Source organism: Xiphophorus hellerii, chromosome 17 (assembly GCF_003331165.1).
Source record: "Xiphophorus hellerii strain 12219 chromosome 17, Xiphophorus_hellerii-4.1, whole genome shotgun sequence".
In the NCBI taxonomy this organism is placed as follows: Eukaryota; Metazoa; Chordata; class Actinopteri; order Cyprinodontiformes; family Poeciliidae; genus Xiphophorus; species Xiphophorus hellerii.
In genome coordinates this window covers 913,942-930,848 of record NC_045688.1, presented here as the reverse complement: position 1 = coordinate 930,848, position 16,907 = coordinate 913,942, and the positions used below count along the sequence as shown (strand labels likewise).

Below are 16,907 nucleotides of genomic sequence, written 5' to 3'. Positions count from 1 at the left end.
GGCCAACGGTAACTAATGGATTATTAAACCTTTTATTTGACACATTTGAACCGAAATGAAGTCAACACAAGTGATGGTTCTGATCAGACAGGCTTTTCTCCCAGGTCCATTTGTGTGGCCCTTAAAAGGGCCTTTGTTGTTGGTGGGAAGCGGCAGCTTCACTTGGAGCTGGTGTACTTGGTGACCGCCTTGGTGCCCTCGGACACGGCGTGCTTGGCCAGCTCTCCGGGCAGCAGGAGGCGCACGGCCGTCTGGATCTCCCTGGAGGTGATGGTGGAGCGCTTGTTGTAGTGAGCCAGGCGGGACGCCTCGGAGGCGATGCGCTCGAAGATGTCGTTGACGAACGAGTTCATGATGCTCATGGCCTTGGACGAGATGCCGGTATCGGGGTGGACCTGCTTCAGCACCTTGTACACGTAGATGGCGTAGCTCTCCTTCCTGGTCTTTCTCTTCTTCTTGCCTCCCTTGCCGGCCGTCTTGGTCACGGCTTTCTTGGAGCCCTTCTTGGGCGCAGACTTGGCGGGTTCGGGCATCCTCACGGCTTCCTGGGAAACAGCGACAGCGAATGATGTGCGCAGGCGCGTGGACGCCTCTTATACAGGCTGCACGCTAATCTCGCTGCGCCGTCGCCTCGATCTCATTGGCTCAGCTCACCACGCGCTCCAAGCGGCCGTTGGCTCTCCGCCTCTCCGAGGCCCGCTCCGGCTGTTCTGCTGCAGGGCTTCATCACGGGCCGCTTTTCTACCCGTCATTGCCGACCTTGGGACTCAAAGGCTTCAACTCGTTTGCTGCTCTAGCTGCACTCATTCTGGCTCGTCTCTGATGTAAAACCGAACAGAGGGCAGCGGAACCATTCCGTTTAAACATCCCCGGATAACGACACGTGAAAGCTCTTGGTCTCTTCCTCAAGTCACAGTGTCCTCTTGCTGATGGCTCACAGTTGGCTTTGATGTGATCACAATACTGCATAAAACACAACTAAAAGCTCAATGAGACAGTCACATGGCAAATGATAAAGTCATAGAATGAAATAGAAAACATTCACGGGCTGATTGATCCAAGACTTTCCAAACACACAGAGACCGAGCCGCCTCATCCGCAGAGCTGGCTCCGTGGCCGGTGTGAGCCTGGAGTCTGTGGAGACGGTGGTGGAACAGAGGACACCGTCTAGACCCAGGCTGGTCCTGGAGAACACCAGCCGTCCTCTGTACACTGTTTTCTCCAACCAGAGGAGGCCCTTCAGGGACAGGTTCCTCTCACTGGGTTGTTCCACTGAGAGGATTAATTAAAAACTCCTTTGTCCCGCGGGCCATTAGGCTTTATAATGCTGAAAGGGAGGGAGACGGGGTAACTAGTATTTTAACATATTTAAGCACTTTTACTAGACCTCGTTTTAGTGGTAATGTATTTATTTATTATATTCTTGTACCTTTTATGGATGTCTCCAGCTGTACGATTTTAATGCTGTGTGGATGTGAATTAATGTGTGAGCAACAGATAACCTCAGTTTCCCTATGGGATTAATAAAGTTTAACCTAACCTAACCTAACCCATCTCAAGCACCTCTCGTCTTAAACTGGCCTTGTAGGCCCTCAAGCCTAAGGGTCTTAAAATATGCATAATGCAACATGAGACACACAAACTATACATCCGTGGCACTAAAACACATCAGAAGACCAACGGATGAACCTACAGTACGTTCAGATCCAAATATAATGTTACTCTAGTGTCTGCAGACAGCTGGCTGCGATGATGTCAGGCGAGTTTATTGAACACGTTTATGGCACAAAGTTTATTTGGCAAGAATTTCATGAGAAGCTGGGAAAGGCTCCAGGAAGGAGAAAACAAAACCTAGCACGTTAGAAAACAACATCTGGCAGCAATCGGCGCAGAGCAGCTCGGTGTTCCAGGTTCACCACATTCTGAGTGTTTCAGGAGTCAAACAGTTAGACGGAGGAAGCATGTCTTGAGAAGTGTGGGTGGCTCTTAAAAGAGCCGTTGTTGTTGTTGTTGTTTGTTGGGTTGGGTTGGGTTCGGACCGGACCAGATTTAGCCTCCGAAGCCGTACAGGGTTCGGCCCTGCCTCTTCAGGGCGTACACCACGTCCATGGCGGTCACCGTCTTCCTCTTGGCGTGCTCCGTGTACGTCACGGCGTCACGGATCACGTTCTCTAGGAACACCTTCAGCACGCCGCGGGTCTCCTCGTAGATCAGGCCGGAGATGCGCTTGACTCCGCCGCGGCGAGCCAGGCGGCGGATGGCGGGCTTGGTGATGCCCTGGATGTTGTCGCGGAGGACTTTACGGTGCCGCTTGGCGCCGCCCTTCCCGAGTCCCTTGCCTCCCTTTCCACGGCCACTCATGATTCTCTCGCTGTGCGTCGACGACGAGACACTGACTGCGGAAGGCTGGGCGTCCGGATTTCAATACATGTCGCGGACCTAAGTGAAGACAGTCGGCCAGACACTGTTTCTACTTCCGCCTCAAGTTGCCAACGACCAGCGGACGCACTTCCGCTCAGAGAACCGGATTGTAAAATAAAACACCGTCAAAAACTAGGAAGTAGTGGAGTGGGAGCGTCTCAAAGGTTCCCCGTCACTTCATGTGGAAATAAAAGATGGAAACAAAACAAAAATTCATTTGACCGCAATCAATCAATCAATCAATCAATCAATCAATCCCTCCCTCCCTCCCTCTCAGGCCGGTGAAACGTCCAGTCCAGAGGCTTTTCCACCATTTGAAGTTAGACGAGCAAAGAGCACAATCCTGCATCTGATTATTGGAGACCCAAAGAAATCCCGCAAATCTTTTTATCTGCAACGTTTCATTGTTGTGGGAAACATTTAGCATTTCATCTTTATTCCTTTTTAAAGTTGATCGCCTCTCTCTAGGGTGACTGCTGTTTACTGGAGCTTAATTTATTATAGTATATATCATGCAACTCGAGTGGACTTTAGAAACTCTGGCTCTTCGGACGGAAGTGGGTGGCTCTTAAAAGAGCCGTTGGGTTGTCGCTCGGGCTGCGGACGTTCACTTGGCCTTGGCCGGCTTCTCGGTCTTCTTGGGCAGCAGGACAGCCTGGATGTTGGGCAGGACGCCTCCCTGGGCGATGGTCACGCCGCCCAGCAGCTTGTTCAGCTCCTCGTCGTTGCGGACGGCCAGCTGCAGGTGGCGGGGGATGATCCTGGTCTTCTTGTTGTCGCGGGCCGCGTTCCCGGCCAGCTCCAGGATCTCGGCGGTCAGGTACTCCAGAACCGCAGCCAGGTACACCGGAGCTCCGGCACCGACGCGCTCGGCGTAGTTCCCCTTACGCAGCAGCCTGTGGACACGGCCCACGGGGAACTGGAGCCCCGCACGGGACGAGCGGGTCTTGGCCTTGGCCCTGGCTTTGCCACCGGTCTTTCCGCGTCCAGACATCTTGTCTCACTCAAACGCACTTCCGCTCTCCACCGACAGGAGGACAGAACACTTCACACGAGAGCGTCGGGGATTTATACCTGCCACCTCTTCACTCATTGGTTGCACAGCAGCACAAACGTAATCCTCCAATCGCAACAGTGCGCGTCAAGTTCTCACAGTATCAATCAATCAATCAAATTTTATTTGTATAGCACATTTCAGCAGCAAGACATTTCAAAGTGCTTTACATCATTACAAACACAGAAACACAATGCAATATAGAATCAATAATCAAAACAAAGCATTAAGTCAAGTTCCATAATTGATTACGTTTCAAATACAATTCTAAACAGGTGGGTTTTTAGTCGAGATTTAAAAGAAGTCAGTGTTTCAGCTGTTTTACAGTTTTCTGGAAGTTTGTTCCAAATTTGTGGTGCATAGATGCTGAAAGCTGCTTCTCCTCGTTTGGTTCTGGTTCTGGGGATGCAGAGCAGAACCAGAACCAGAACCTGAGAGGTCTGGAGGGTTGATACAACAACAGCAGATCTTTAATGTATTGTGGTGCTAAGCCGTTCAGTGATTTATAAACTAACAACAGTATTTTAAAGTCTATTCTTTGAGCTACAGGGAGCCAGTGGAGGGACTTTAAAACTGGTGTTATGTGCTCTATCTTCCTGGTTTTAGTCAGAACGCCAGCAGCAGCATTCTGGATCAGCTGCAGCTGTTTGATTGATTTGTTGGACAGACCTGTGAAGACGTTGTTGCAATAATCAATACGACTGAAGATGAAGGCATGGATGAGTTTCTCTAGATCTGGCTGAGACATTAGTCCTTTAATCCTGGAAATGTTCTTCAGGTGATAGAAGGCCGACTTTGTAACTGTCTTTATGTGGCTCTGGAGGTTCAGGTCAGAGTCCATCACTACTCCCAGGTTTCGGGCTGATCGCTGGTTTTCAGTTGTAATAACTGAAGCTGTGCATTGACTCTAGATCTATAACTCTAGATCTATAACTCTAGATCTATAACTCTAGATCTATAACTCTAGATCTATAACTCTAGATCTGTGACTCTAGATCTATAACTCTAGATCCATAACTCTAGATCTATGACTCTAGATCTATATCTCTAGATCGTTCCTCTTTAGGTCCAAAAATAATAACTTCAGTTTTGTTTCTGTTCAGCTGGAGAAAGTTTTGGCACATCCACACATTTATCTGTTCTAAGCATCTGTTCAGTGATTGGATGGGGTCAAAGGTCACCTGGTGACATCGTAATGTAGAGCTGTGTGTCATCTGCATAGTTATGGTAGCTAATATTATTTCCTGTTATAACCTGAGCTAGTGGGAGCATATAAATATTGAATAAAAGGGGCCCTAGGATTGAACCTTGGGGTACCCCACATGTGACCTTTGACCTCTTTGATGAAAAGTTTTCAATTGAAACAAAGAAATCCCTGTTCTTTATGTAGGATTCAAACCAGTTAAGCACTGGACCGGAGAGTCCGACCCAACTCTCCAGTCGATTCAGTAATATGTCATGGTCAACACTGAGGTCCAACAGAACCAGAACTGTGGTTCTGCCACAGTCCGTATTTATATGGATGTCATTGAACACTTTGACTAGGCCAGTCTCTGTGCTGTGGTAACCATGGAAACCAGACTGGAAGGAGTCAAAGCGGTTGGTTATCGTTAGGAAGCTAGTTAATTGTTTAAAAGCTTTTTCAATAACTTTGCTGATGAATGGGAGGTCAGAGGTCAGAGGTCGGCCTGTAATTCTGCAGTAGTGATTTGTCCAGATTGTTCTTTTTTATAAGTGGTTTGATTACTGCTGTTTTCAAAGCCTGGGGGAAAACGCCTGATGAGAGCCATGAGTTACTATCTGGATCAGATCAGCAGCAATAACAGGCAGGACTTTCTTAAAGAAATGTTCTAGAGTTATAGATCTAGGACATCCAGACAGCAGGAACTGGAGCTTATTGACTTATAATTTCCTGTAGGGTTTTATAATTAAGTAGTTGAAATTGGGTCATTTTTCCTGTATTTGTTTTGTTTGGGCACAGCATTGGTACTGACTTTATAGTGGATGTACAGATTAATCCTCTGATTTTATTAATTTTCTCTGAAAAGAAGCTGGAAAACTGGTTGCAGGCGGCAATACATTGGAATTCAGGCGGTAACGTCACAGGAGGGTTTGTGATTCTGTCAACTGTTGCAAATAAAGGTCGAGCATTATTAATGTTTTTGTTTATGACATCTGCAAAGAAAGCCTCTCTTGCATGTTTTAGTGTTAAATGATAGTTACGTAGTCTTTCTTTATAGATGTCACAATGAACGTGGAGTTGAGTTTTACGCCATTTTCGTTCTGCTCTACGGCAGAGTTGTCTTGCAGATCTAACTGTTTGTGCATTTCTCCATGGAGATTTCTTTTTACCAGACACAACCTTCATTTTAATGGAATCAATAATATCTGAAACTTTAGACTGAAAATCATTTACCAACTTATCTACATCATTACAGCTTAAGGGTGAGGAAGAAGAGTAGATTTGATTAAAAGTTTCTGCTGTGTTTTCAGTGAGAGAACGTTTTGTGATGGTTGCTGTTTGTCCAAGTGGGTTAAAAGATAAAGAACTTTCAAAGAGAACAGGAAGTGATGCGACAGGCGACATCAGTTACAGAGACATTGGAAATATTCACACCCTTACTGATAACCAGGTCCAGTGTGTGTCCTTGAGTGTGTGTTGCTTGTTTGACATGTTGTGTTGGACCAAAAGTCTCTAAAATATTAGCGAGCTTTTTTGCCCCTCTGTCTTGGGGGTTGTCAACATGAATGTTGAATCACCGACAATTATTAAACAATCATAATCAATACATATAAGAGATAGAAGTTCATTCAAGTCAGTAAAGAAATTTTCCACAAAAGTTGGAGTTTTGTATAAAGTTACTGTCAAAGTTCGTTTGTGACCTTTAACCTCAATTCCAAGATACTCAGAAGAGGTGAAGTGACCCAAAGAGATTTTACTACAATTTATGGTATTCTTAAATATTGAAGCCACGCCTCCTCCTTTTTTGTGTTTTCTATTCTCACTGAAGAAATTGTAGTTAGGAGGCGCAGATTCAATTAGTACGATCGATTCATTATTATCATTCAACCATGTTTCTGTCAGAAACATAACATGGATATTATGCTCAGTGATGAAATCATTAATTAATAGAGCTTTAGCACAGAGAGATCTGGGATTTAAAAGAGTTTAAGTGACTTGGAGGCCAAGAAATCTTCAGTCTGAGGTTCCTTTAGGCAGGGGAACATTCTGATGTTTGAATTAGGTCCCCTATATTTTATGTTTCTGTTTCTTGTAAATTTTCTTGTAGTGATCCGGACAGGTAATGTCCTGTTCTGCAGTGCCGAGGGGCCAGACACATTCTGGAGCAAGAAGGGCGTAAAGATAAAGTCTGGACCCCGGCCTCAGACCTCAGAAACACAGAGTGATGGATCCTCTGGGACGTTAGAGTCAGGTGGCTTAAATGAAGTGAGGTCTGCTACGTGAGCGCTAAGGAGAGACGTCCCAAGTACAACCTGTTGATTCATTCCATCTGTAAATTTAAGAAACTCCGGTCCAGAAGACATTTCTCCATGTGTATCTTGTGAATCCTGTGAATAAGTGGGTGAGCAGAGAGGGAGGGGAGAAGGAGGAAGGGAACCAGTCGCTCCGTCTCCAGTCGATGTATCAGCTTGTTTTTGTTCCTGATAAGGTTTCATCCTAGTCAGAAATCCTTGAGCCTGTTCTTCTGAAGCGATGATCACGTTGCTGTCCTTGTTGATAAAATGAAAAAGATTTGCAGTGAGCAACTTTATCCCATGTTTATTAAGATTGCGTCCGCTTCTTCCAAAGAGGTGAAAGCGCTGCCAATAGATCCAGAGGTTATCGATGAAGGTCACTGAGCTGGCAGAGCAGCTTTTAATCAGCCATTTGTTTATCATGTCCAGCCTGGAGTGTTTTTCGTCTCCCCATTGAGGTGATGGAATTGGACCACTGAGAAATAACTTCATTTTTAACTTTCCCATAGTTTCCAGTAGAATATTAAAGTCCTTTTTCAGAATCTCAGATTTCTGCTTTGCCACATCGTTGGCTCCAACATTCACAACTAAAGACTCAATATCTGGCTGATCAGCGGTCAGCGAAAGAACTTTACGAGTTAAATCAGATACAGTGTCACCAGGAAAAGAAATCATTCTCATTTTCTTGGGATTGCAAACGTGACTGATTCCATTTACTGCCTCATCTCCAACAATAAGCACTCTTGGCATACCTTTCGTTTTCCTGGTAGCCGCTTTGTCTTTAGGGGGTGGATGTGTTGGACTTGCCTCATTGTTGATGTTTGAAAGCGAGGTTTCACTCAGAGGCTCAGGCTGGAGTACAGAAAATCTGTTTTTCAGTGGGATTCCCACACAGTCAGAATGTTTTGAGGCCCGGGCTGGTCGCTCTGTCCTTGGGAGCGGGTCGGTGGAACCGTTTTGGTTGCAGCTGCTTGTTTGTTTTTCTTTGGTGGAGCAGGTGTTGAGGTTGAAGGTGGGTTTCGGCTCAGAGCCGGCCACGCTGATTCGTCCAGGTGAGGGGTTCTCCCTGTCAGTCGCCTCATCAGATCTGCGGTGTGAGACGTTTGCTTCGGCTTGGCACCCAGAGCGTTCCAGGGTGGGCTGCTTGATGCGAGGCGTACGACCTCTCCGTTGATTTGAGGAAGAGTTGTCTGATTTCCACAGTTAGCGTTGATTTCAAAGTTCACCTCCAGCAGTTTGATCTTCCTTTCTATAGACTGAAGTCGTTGTATAATACTGCTAATGTCCTTGGGGTCGGCCGGAGGCATTTTGTCCTGGTTCAACTTGGAGATGAAGAAAAGTAAGGTAAAAATAAAAGTAAGAAAATCCCCCAGTCCTTAGGTTTGTAGTAATCCAGTTATGATGTTGAAAATGTGAATATAACTATAAAAACTGTCACTTTAAAAATAGCTCAGGCAAAGTTATCAGTAAAGACGGGAGAGAGCAGGACAAGCTGTTCCTCCTTCAGCTGCCACACAATTATCCTTTATGACTCCAATCCTCAACTTGAAATGGAGTGAAAAAAATCCCATCTTTTAATAACTTTAAAGAAACTAATTTTAAAGACATAAACTGCCTCTTTGAAATCTTAACTTTAATAATAAGAAACTTGTAAAAACATTATTTTTCTTCAGAAATTTTACTTTATCTCATAAGCAGATCCCTTTATATTTGTTAGTTTTATTTTTCTGTTGCTGTAAAAGACCCTTTATTATATGTTTTTGAATAAATATTTGGCACTTTTGTTAAGGACATAAAATAAAAAATTTAACAATTTATCTATATATTTATTTAACTTTTTTTAATTAATTATTTATTCTAGTTTGATGATTGCAAAACCTTAAGATCCACATTGTCAATGTTTGTGATTACTCCTTATTTTTTTAGAATATTGTGATATTTATGTATGTTAATGTTATTTGTTTTGAAATAAAGTTTTTTAAAAAACATCATGACTTCCAATACAATACTGCCACCTTGTGGCCTTTTCCTTTAACTGCATGAAATGTAATGAGTACAATTAAATATTCCTTTATTACAGTATTATTCTGCTTCATTAACTGAATACTATCTGAATTATTATATTGAGGGATTTCTCATTACACCCCAGAATAATTCAGAATGTTTAAGCTACAACAGGATTCTCATTTGTCAAAAATAAAGTCTAATATATTTTTCCCAGTCAGTTTTTCTGAGTTGTCTTAATTGATTTACCTCAAGAAGCTGCAGCAAACAAATTTAACCTCATCCTCATTTATATTTATTAATATAAGTCACATCATTAGTGAAGGTTATGACAGTAATTTGTCTGCAGTTGTTCTTTGCTCTCAGTTTATTTGTTTTAAAGATCAAATATTGTAGGAACATTTACTAATTTCACAGAATATTTTATCTAAAAAAGTGATCCGTAAATCTGTTTTACACAGACAAGAGCGCTCAGACAGACAGACAGACAGACAGACAGACAGGTAACAGCAGCTGGTCATGTGACACTAAAACCAGGTGAGAACGGAGCCACTGAAGATCCTTGTTCTCTGTTATTTTTGTGTTTAAAAGAAATTAAGGAAAGGAGATCTTTTGAAAATAAATCTTTAAGTTAATGAAATAAATAAAAGTGAATCTAACAGCAATAGTAAAAATTACCCTGGTTGCATCGTCCTGCATCGAAAAGAGAAATTGCTTTAGGAACAGAGAAAAGTTTGAAGCTGTTATTTTTCATACTGGGGACTGGAACTGGAAATGTGTCAGAATGTCTTTATCTTTTCCTGTTAAACAGTTCTGTAAGTGTGCATTGTTCAAATCTTAAGATATTATTAATAGACATGTTTTACTCTAAGTGCATTTTTGACCAACACTAAGATAAAGGGGATAAAAATGGTTCAATATTGAATGGATTCAATAACTGATCTATAAAATTAGATCATCAGTGACGAATCAACCTGAATCTTTCTTAGTCAAAATAATCTTTTGTTTAATTATTTGTCTGTCTCCTTGATGTGCTGCCGTCACAGATACAGACTAATAAATGTTTTTTTTTCTTTTGAAAATTTTTATTGTTACTTTAAGCATTTAAAACATTACATATTACAATTATACAGAAATTTTCAAAAACTTGCAAATTCATCAGTTTACACTAAAAGAAGCTAAGAACAATAATATAAAATACAAAATCTCTGTGTGTTAATAAAAGTTGAGCAGGACCGGGGTGACTCCTTCCCAAGTCCGGGGCCGTCCCGACCTTCCAAACGGTGCTGGTGCTCAGAGGGGAAACCCGCCCTGAAGCTCCTTCCCTCCTGCCTCACCCGGAGAGCCAGGCCGCCGCTGCTCGGACCTCTGCTCGTGGAGCGCCGGCTCCTTCGTCCACGGAGGCGCAGGCGATTCTTCTTGGTGGCTGTGTCCTTGGCGCGCCACCTGCAGCCCTTGATGTTTCTCTTTTTTCTGCCGCCATCCGGATCACAGCCACGGGGGGGATCTGCCTGCGCCTGCTCACCAGCAAGTTTCTGGAGGTCCAAATGGCGTCTTTGATGGTGGCTAGGGTGAGCCACATCTCAGCGAAGTCCTTTTTCTTTATTTTCAGCTGGCTCACCCCGTACAGCACTAGCTGCCCATGGAGGACCTCCCTTGCTGGCAAGTGTGGGAATTGCAAGGAGCCGGCTTTCGCCCACAGGTCCACAGCAGCGCTGCACTCCCACAGCAGGTGCCTCACCGACTCCGGCGCGCCACAACCGGGTCGGGGGCAGATGGACGTTGCAGACATGCCGCGGGAGTGCATGACGGCTCCGACCGGCAGGATCCCATGAGCCACCATCCATGACATCCTGGAGTCTGTTTGGAAGGACGGGACGGCTCACGTTGCGCCAAACGGTGGAGGCGTCTCCATACAGGAGGCCGCGCACTGGAGTCACTGGTTCCCGGTCCTGCACAACAGAAATAATAAAACGATGATTTGTTAAAATCTTGCTCTCCTCTCCTTCTAGTTTAAAATGTTCTAAAAATTTCCGTATAAAAGCAGGTGGGAGGTTAAAAGCTACTAAAATCACTCTTTATCATTTTTAATTGTCTGTTTCTTTTCCTGTCTTTTCTAGATAAAATACAATTAAAATCTCCCCAATTATTAAAGGTTTTGTTCCCAGCATGTGGGGCTGCAGTTCCTCTAAAAAGTCATACCTGTCGTGTTTGTCATTAAAGCCATAAATATTTAGGAGGTTAAAATCCTGTCCGTTAAAAGTCAGATTTGCTAGAAGTGCTCGTCCCTCTCTCACCACGGTGCTCCCCTTCACCAGGATGTGCGGGTTGTTTATTAAAATGGCCACGCCGTCATTTTTATTTTCGTTGGAGCCGCTCCATATAGACGGCCGTGGCCACAAGTCCTGCCACCGGGTGTAATTCTTTAAAAACGGGAGTGAACATTCTTGTAGTAAAAACACATCTGACTGTACAGAACTTAAAAAGGATAAAACACTCTGGGCTCTAACTCGGACTAATAAATGTTATTTTCTCTCAACCTTTTCGTGCTGTGATAAAACATCACTTAGGCCGCCGAGCTTCGGTGTTTTATTTTGTAGGCCGCATCCGGCGGCGAGCGGAAGTGTTGTGTCTACTGTGAGAACTTGACGCGCACTGTTGCGATTGGAGGATTACGTTTGTGCTGCTGTGCAACCAATGAGTGAAGAGGTGGCAGGTATAAATCCCCGACGCTCTCGTGTGAAGCGTTCTGTCCTCCTGTCGGTGGAGAGCGGAAGTGCGTTTGAGCGAGACAAGATGTCTGGACGCGGAAAGACCGGTGGCAAAGCCAGGGCCAAGGCCAAGACCCGCTCGTCCCGTGCGGGGCTCCAGTTCCCCGTGGGCCGTGTCCACAGGCTGCTGCGTAAGGGGAACTACGCCGAGCGCGTCGGTGCCGGAGCTCCGGTGTACCTGGCTGCGGTTCTGGAGTACCTGACCGCCGAGATCCTGGAGCTGGCCGGGAACGCGGCCCGCGACAACAAGAAGACCAGGATCATCCCCCGCCACCTGCAGCTGGCCGTCCGCAACGACGAGGAGCTGAACAAGCTGCTGGGCGGCGTGACCATCGCCCAGGGAGGCGTCCTGCCCAACATCCAGGCTGTCCTGCTGCCCAAGAAGACCGAGAAGCCGGCCAAGGCCAAGTGAACGTCCGCAGCCCGAGCGACAACCCAACGGCTCTTTTAAGAGCCACCCACTTCCGTCCGAAGAGCCAGAGTTTCTAAAGTCCACTCGAGTTGCATGATATATACTATAATAAATTAAGCTCCAGTAAACAGCAGTCACCCTAGAGAGAGGCGATCAACTTTAAAAAGGAATAAAGATGAAATGCTAAATGTTTCCCACAACAATGAAACGTTGCAGATAAAAAGATTTGCGGGATTTCTTTGGGTCTCCAATAATCAGATGCAGGATTGTGCTCTTTGCTCGTCTAACTTCAAATGGTGGAAAAGCCTCTGGACTGGACGTTTCACCGGCCTGAGAGGGAGGGAGGGAGGGATTGATTGATTGATTGATTGATTGATTGATTGCGGTCAAATGAATTTTTGTTTTGTTTCCATCTTTTATTTCCACATGAAGTGACGGGGAACCTTTGAGACGCTCCCACTCCACTACTTCCTAGTTTTTGACGGTGTTTTATTTTACAATCCGGTTCTCTGAGCGGAAGTGCGTCCGCTGGTCGTTGGCAACTTGAGGCGGAAGTAGAAACAGTGTCTGGCCGACTGTCTTCACTTAGGTCCGCGACATGTATTGAAATCCGGACGCCCAGCCTTCCGCAGTCAGTGTCTCGTCGTCGACGCACAGCGAGAGAATCATGAGTGGCCGTGGAAAGGGAGGCAAGGGACTCGGGAAGGGCGGCGCCAAGCGGCACCGTAAAGTCCTCCGCGACAACATCCAGGGCATCACCAAGCCCGCCATCCGCCGCCTGGCTCGCCGCGGCGGAGTCAAGCGCATCTCCGGCCTGATCTACGAGGAGACCCGCGGCGTGCTGAAGGTGTTCCTAGAGAACGTGATCCGTGACGCCGTGACGTACACGGAGCACGCCAAGAGGAAGACGGTGACCGCCATGGACGTGGTGTACGCCCTGAAGAGGCAGGGCCGAACCCTATACGGCTTCGGAGGCTAAATCTGGTCCGGTCCGAACCCAACCCAACAAACAACAACAACGGCTCTTTTAAGAGCCACCCACACTTCTCAAGACATGCTTCCTCCGTCTAACTGTTTGACTCCTGAAACACTCAGAATGTGGTGAACCTGGAACACCGAGCTGCTCTGCGCCGATTGCTGCCAGATGTTGTTTTCTAACGTGCTAGGTTTTGTTTTCTCCTTCCTGGAGCCTTTCCCAGCTTCTCATGAAATTCTTGCCAAATAAACTTTGTGCCATAAACGTGTTCAATAAACTCGCCTGACATCATCGCAGCCAGCTGTCTGCAGACACTAGAGTAACATTATATTTGGATCTGAACGTACTGTAGGTTCATCCGTTGGTCTTCTGATGTGTTTTAGTGCCACGGATGTATAGTTTGTGTGTCTCATGTTGCATTATGCATATTTTAAGACCCTTAGGCTTGAGGGCCTACAAGGCCAGTTTAAGACGAGAGGTGCTTGAGATGGGTTAGGTTAGGTTAGGTTAAACTTTATTAATCCCATAGGGAAACTGAGGTTATCTGTTGCTCACACATTAATTCACATCCACACAGCATTAAAATCGTACAGCTGGAGACATCCATAAAAGGTACAAGAATATAATAAATAAATACATTACCACTAAAACGAGGTCTAGTAAAAGTGCTTAAATATGTTAAAATACTAGTTACCCCGTCTCCCTCCCTTTCAGCATTATAAAGCCTAATGGCCCGCGGGACAAAGGAGTTTTTAATTAATCCTCTCAGTGGAACAACCCAGTGAGAGGAACCTGTCCCTGAAGGGCCTCCTCTGGTTGGAGAAAACAGTGTACAGAGGACGGCTGGTGTTCTCCAGGACCAGCCTGGGTCTAGACGGTGTCCTCTGTTCCACCACCGTCTCCACAGACTCCAGGCTCACACCGGCCACGGAGCCAGCTCTGCGGATGAGGCGGCTCGGTCTCTGTGTGTTTGGAAAGTCTTGGATCAATCAGCCCGTGAATGTTTTCTATTTCATTCTATGACTTTATCATTTGCCATGTGACTGTCTCATTGAGCTTTTAGTTGTGTTTTATGCAGTATTGTGATCACATCAAAGCCAACTGTGAGCCATCAGCAAGAGGACACTGTGACTTGAGGAAGAGACCAAGAGCTTTCACGTGTCGTTATCCGGGGATGTTTAAACGGAATGGTTCCGCTGCCCTCTGTTCGGTTTTACATCAGAGACGAGCCAGAATGAGTGCAGCTAGAGCAGCAAACGAGTTGAAGCCTTTGAGTCCCAAGGTCGGCAATGACGGGTAGAAAAGCGGCCCGTGATGAAGCCCTGCAGCAGAACAGCCGGAGCGGGCCTCGGAGAGGCGGAGAGCCAACGGCCGCTTGGAGCGCGTGGTGAGCTGAGCCAATGAGATCGAGGCGACGGCGCAGCGAGATTAGCGTGCAGCCTGTATAAGAGGCGTCCACGCGCCTGCGCACATCATTCGCTGTCGCTGTTTCCCAGGAAGCCGTGAGGATGCCCGAACCCGCCAAGTCTGCGCCCAAGAAGGGCTCCAAGAAAGCCGTGACCAAGACGGCCGGCAAGGGAGGCAAGAAGAAGAGAAAGACCAGGAAGGAGAGCTACGCCATCTACGTGTACAAGGTGCTGAAGCAGGTCCACCCCGATACCGGCATCTCGTCCAAGGCCATGAGCATCATGAACTCGTTCGTCAACGACATCTTCGAGCGCATCGCCTCCGAGGCGTCCCGCCTGGCTCACTACAACAAGCGCTCCACCATCACCTCCAGGGAGATCCAGACGGCCGTGCGCCTCCTGCTGCCCGGAGAGCTGGCCAAGCACGCCGTGTCCGAGGGCACCAAGGCGGTCACCAAGTACACCAGCTCCAAGTGAAGCTGCCGCTTCCCACCAACAACAAAGGCCCTTTTAAGGGCCACACAAATGGACCTGGGAGAAAAGCCTGTCTGATCAGAACCATCACTTGTGTTGACTTCATTTCGGTTCAAATGTGTCAAATAAAAGGTTTAATAATCCATTAGTTACCGTTGGCCCTGCTTCATGTGGACAGCAGGTTTTCAACAGACCAACTTCACACGTCAGGTTTTAAGCTGGACAGTTTCCAACTCTGCTGGCCTTAAGCTTTGTCAACGTTTATTTATTCATGTAATTTCTACGATATTGGAGCTTTTTACACCCACCCTGATTGAAAGATCTCCACATTTTGATCCACCTTTGCACATGTTGACCTCCTTTGTGGATTAAGGCCCAAGCAGATTTAGACAGGGCCATGAAATAAATCGGTGGTTTTGCAGCGTTCCCCCGTTCCCATGTTCCCCTGTTCCCATGTTCCCCCGTTCCCATGTTCCCATGTTCCCCCGTTCCCCCGTTCCCATGTTCCCATGTTCCGGTGTTGACGCTTCGCGCTCTGAAGCCACTTTCAGTCCAGGTTCAACGTGGCCGAGTCCTGAAAATGCTGCAACTTGGTGAGTTTAGTGTTTGCAAGGTTTTTGTTAAAATCTCCCTTGCTTATTGTTCAGTTGGTTTATAAAGATAAAATGTAGATTTTCAAAGTGGGCGGGTTTGTGTCTCTGCAGAAGTGTGTGACGTAGAGTGACGCAAGCAGCTGAATAAGGCGGTTAAATCAATTCTCTGATTTCCTAATGAATGAATGAATGAAGGGTTAGTTTTCTCAGGCTAGATAATAATTGGTGCATCTTAACAGCAGTGATTTGTAACACCGCCAGCAGGCGGCAGTGTTTGAGCGCAGCGGTTCGTGTTGTGGTTTCGTCTGGTGTCGTGTAAATGTTCTCCTGAAGCGCGTGAACGTGTTGAAGTCAGTGTTTGTGTCGTGTCGTGTGTTCGCACAGCTGAGGCTCAGCGTGAAGCAGGAAGTTTGTCCTTGTCGGCACGTCGGTGGCTCTTAAAAGAGCCGTTGGTTCCGTGCGGAGGCCGTGTGCGCGGTTAGGCCCTCTCTCCGCGGATGCGGCGGGCCAGCTGGATGTCTTTGGGCATGATGGTGACCCTCTTGGCGTGGATGGCGCACAGGTTGGTGTCCTCGAAGAGGCCGACCAGGTAGGCCTCGCTGGCCTCCTGCAGAGCCATGACGGCGGAGCTCTGGAAGCGCAGGTCGGTCTTGAAGTCCTGGGCGATCTCTCGCACCAGGCGCTGGAAGGGCAGCTTGCGGATGAGCAGCTCGGTGGATTTCTGGTAGCGGCGGATCTCCCGCAGAGCCACGGTGCCGGGCCTGTAGCGGTGAGGCTTCTTCACTCCGCCGGTAGCCGGGGCGCTCTTGCGGGCGGCCTTGGTGGCCAGCTGCTTCCTGGGAGCCTTCCCGCCGGTGGACTTGCGGGCGGTCTGCTTGGTTCGGGCCATCGCGCTTACTCGCTTTTCTGCTTCACGTTTCACACGGTGAACGGATGAATCCTCCAGCCGGGCGGCGGGGCTTTATAGGGAGGCTGGGGGCGCGAGGGAGCTTCTGATTGGCTCACATTGCTGACGTAGTGAAACGCAGCGGACTCGGCTATTGGTTAGATTCGAAATTTCAAAATAAAGCGCGATAGAAATCTACCTAACAAAAGAGGAGGCGTTTACAGTTTCGGGGGAAAGAAAGTTGGGTTTTCTGCGAGCGGATCCTTGTCACGAAACGCGTTGCTTTCTAACTGCAGTGCTCAGCATTGAAATGATCGAGGACAACAATTACTTGTGCACAGTGTCAGTAAAACGGGTCCAGATTCACGTCTGTGAACATTAAATCAGTTCTTTGCACTTCTAAAGGCTCAGTGTTCCGGCCAACAGCCTACGA

At 46.9% G+C, this 16,907-nt stretch overlaps 6 protein-coding genes across 6 annotated transcripts; 3 read left to right on the top strand and 3 right to left on the bottom strand.

Moving 5' to 3' along the window:
- Nucleotides 1-13: 13 nt before the first annotated feature.
- On the bottom strand, nt 14-1,642 carry LOC116736381 (histone H2B 1/2-like). The gene has a single exon (XM_032588805.1). It carries the CDS (start codon nt 531-533, stop codon nt 159-161), a length of 375 nt encoding a protein of 124 aa, XP_032444696.1. The 5' UTR covers nt 534-1,642; the 3' UTR covers nt 14-158.
- Nucleotides 1,643-1,748: 106 nt separating this feature from the next.
- LOC116736387 (histone H3-like) lies at nt 1,749-16,548 on the bottom strand. Its single transcript, XM_032588809.1, has 3 exons — nt 16,149-16,548; nt 13,154-13,163; nt 1,749-2,367 (listed from the first exon to the last, which is right to left on the bottom strand). Exons 1-3 carry the CDS (start codon nt 16,475-16,477, stop codon nt 2,050-2,052), a joined length of 657 nt encoding a protein of 218 aa, XP_032444700.1. The 5' UTR covers nt 16,478-16,548; the 3' UTR covers nt 1,749-2,049.
- Nucleotides 2,844-3,434, bottom strand: LOC116736380 (histone H2A-like). Its single transcript, XM_032588804.1, has one exon. It carries the CDS (start codon nt 3,413-3,415, stop codon nt 3,029-3,031), a length of 387 nt encoding a protein of 128 aa, XP_032444695.1. The 5' UTR covers nt 3,416-3,434; the 3' UTR covers nt 2,844-3,028.
- LOC116736378 (histone H2A-like) lies at nt 11,592-12,324 on the top strand. Its single transcript, XM_032588802.1, has one exon. It carries the CDS (start codon nt 11,654-11,656, stop codon nt 12,137-12,139), a length of 486 nt encoding a protein of 161 aa, XP_032444693.1. The 5' UTR covers nt 11,592-11,653; the 3' UTR covers nt 12,140-12,324.
- LOC116736383 (histone H4) lies at nt 12,509-13,408 on the top strand. The gene has a single exon (XM_032588808.1). It carries the CDS (start codon nt 12,807-12,809, stop codon nt 13,116-13,118), a length of 312 nt encoding a protein of 103 aa, XP_032444699.1. The 5' UTR covers nt 12,509-12,806; the 3' UTR covers nt 13,119-13,408.
- LOC116736382 (histone H2B 1/2-like) lies at nt 14,506-15,390 on the top strand. Its single transcript, XM_032588807.1, has one exon. The coding sequence runs from the start codon at nt 14,624-14,626 to the stop codon at nt 14,996-14,998; it is 375 nt and encodes a 124-aa protein (XP_032444698.1). The 5' UTR covers nt 14,506-14,623; the 3' UTR covers nt 14,999-15,390.
- Nucleotides 16,549-16,907: the final 359 nt, after the last annotated feature.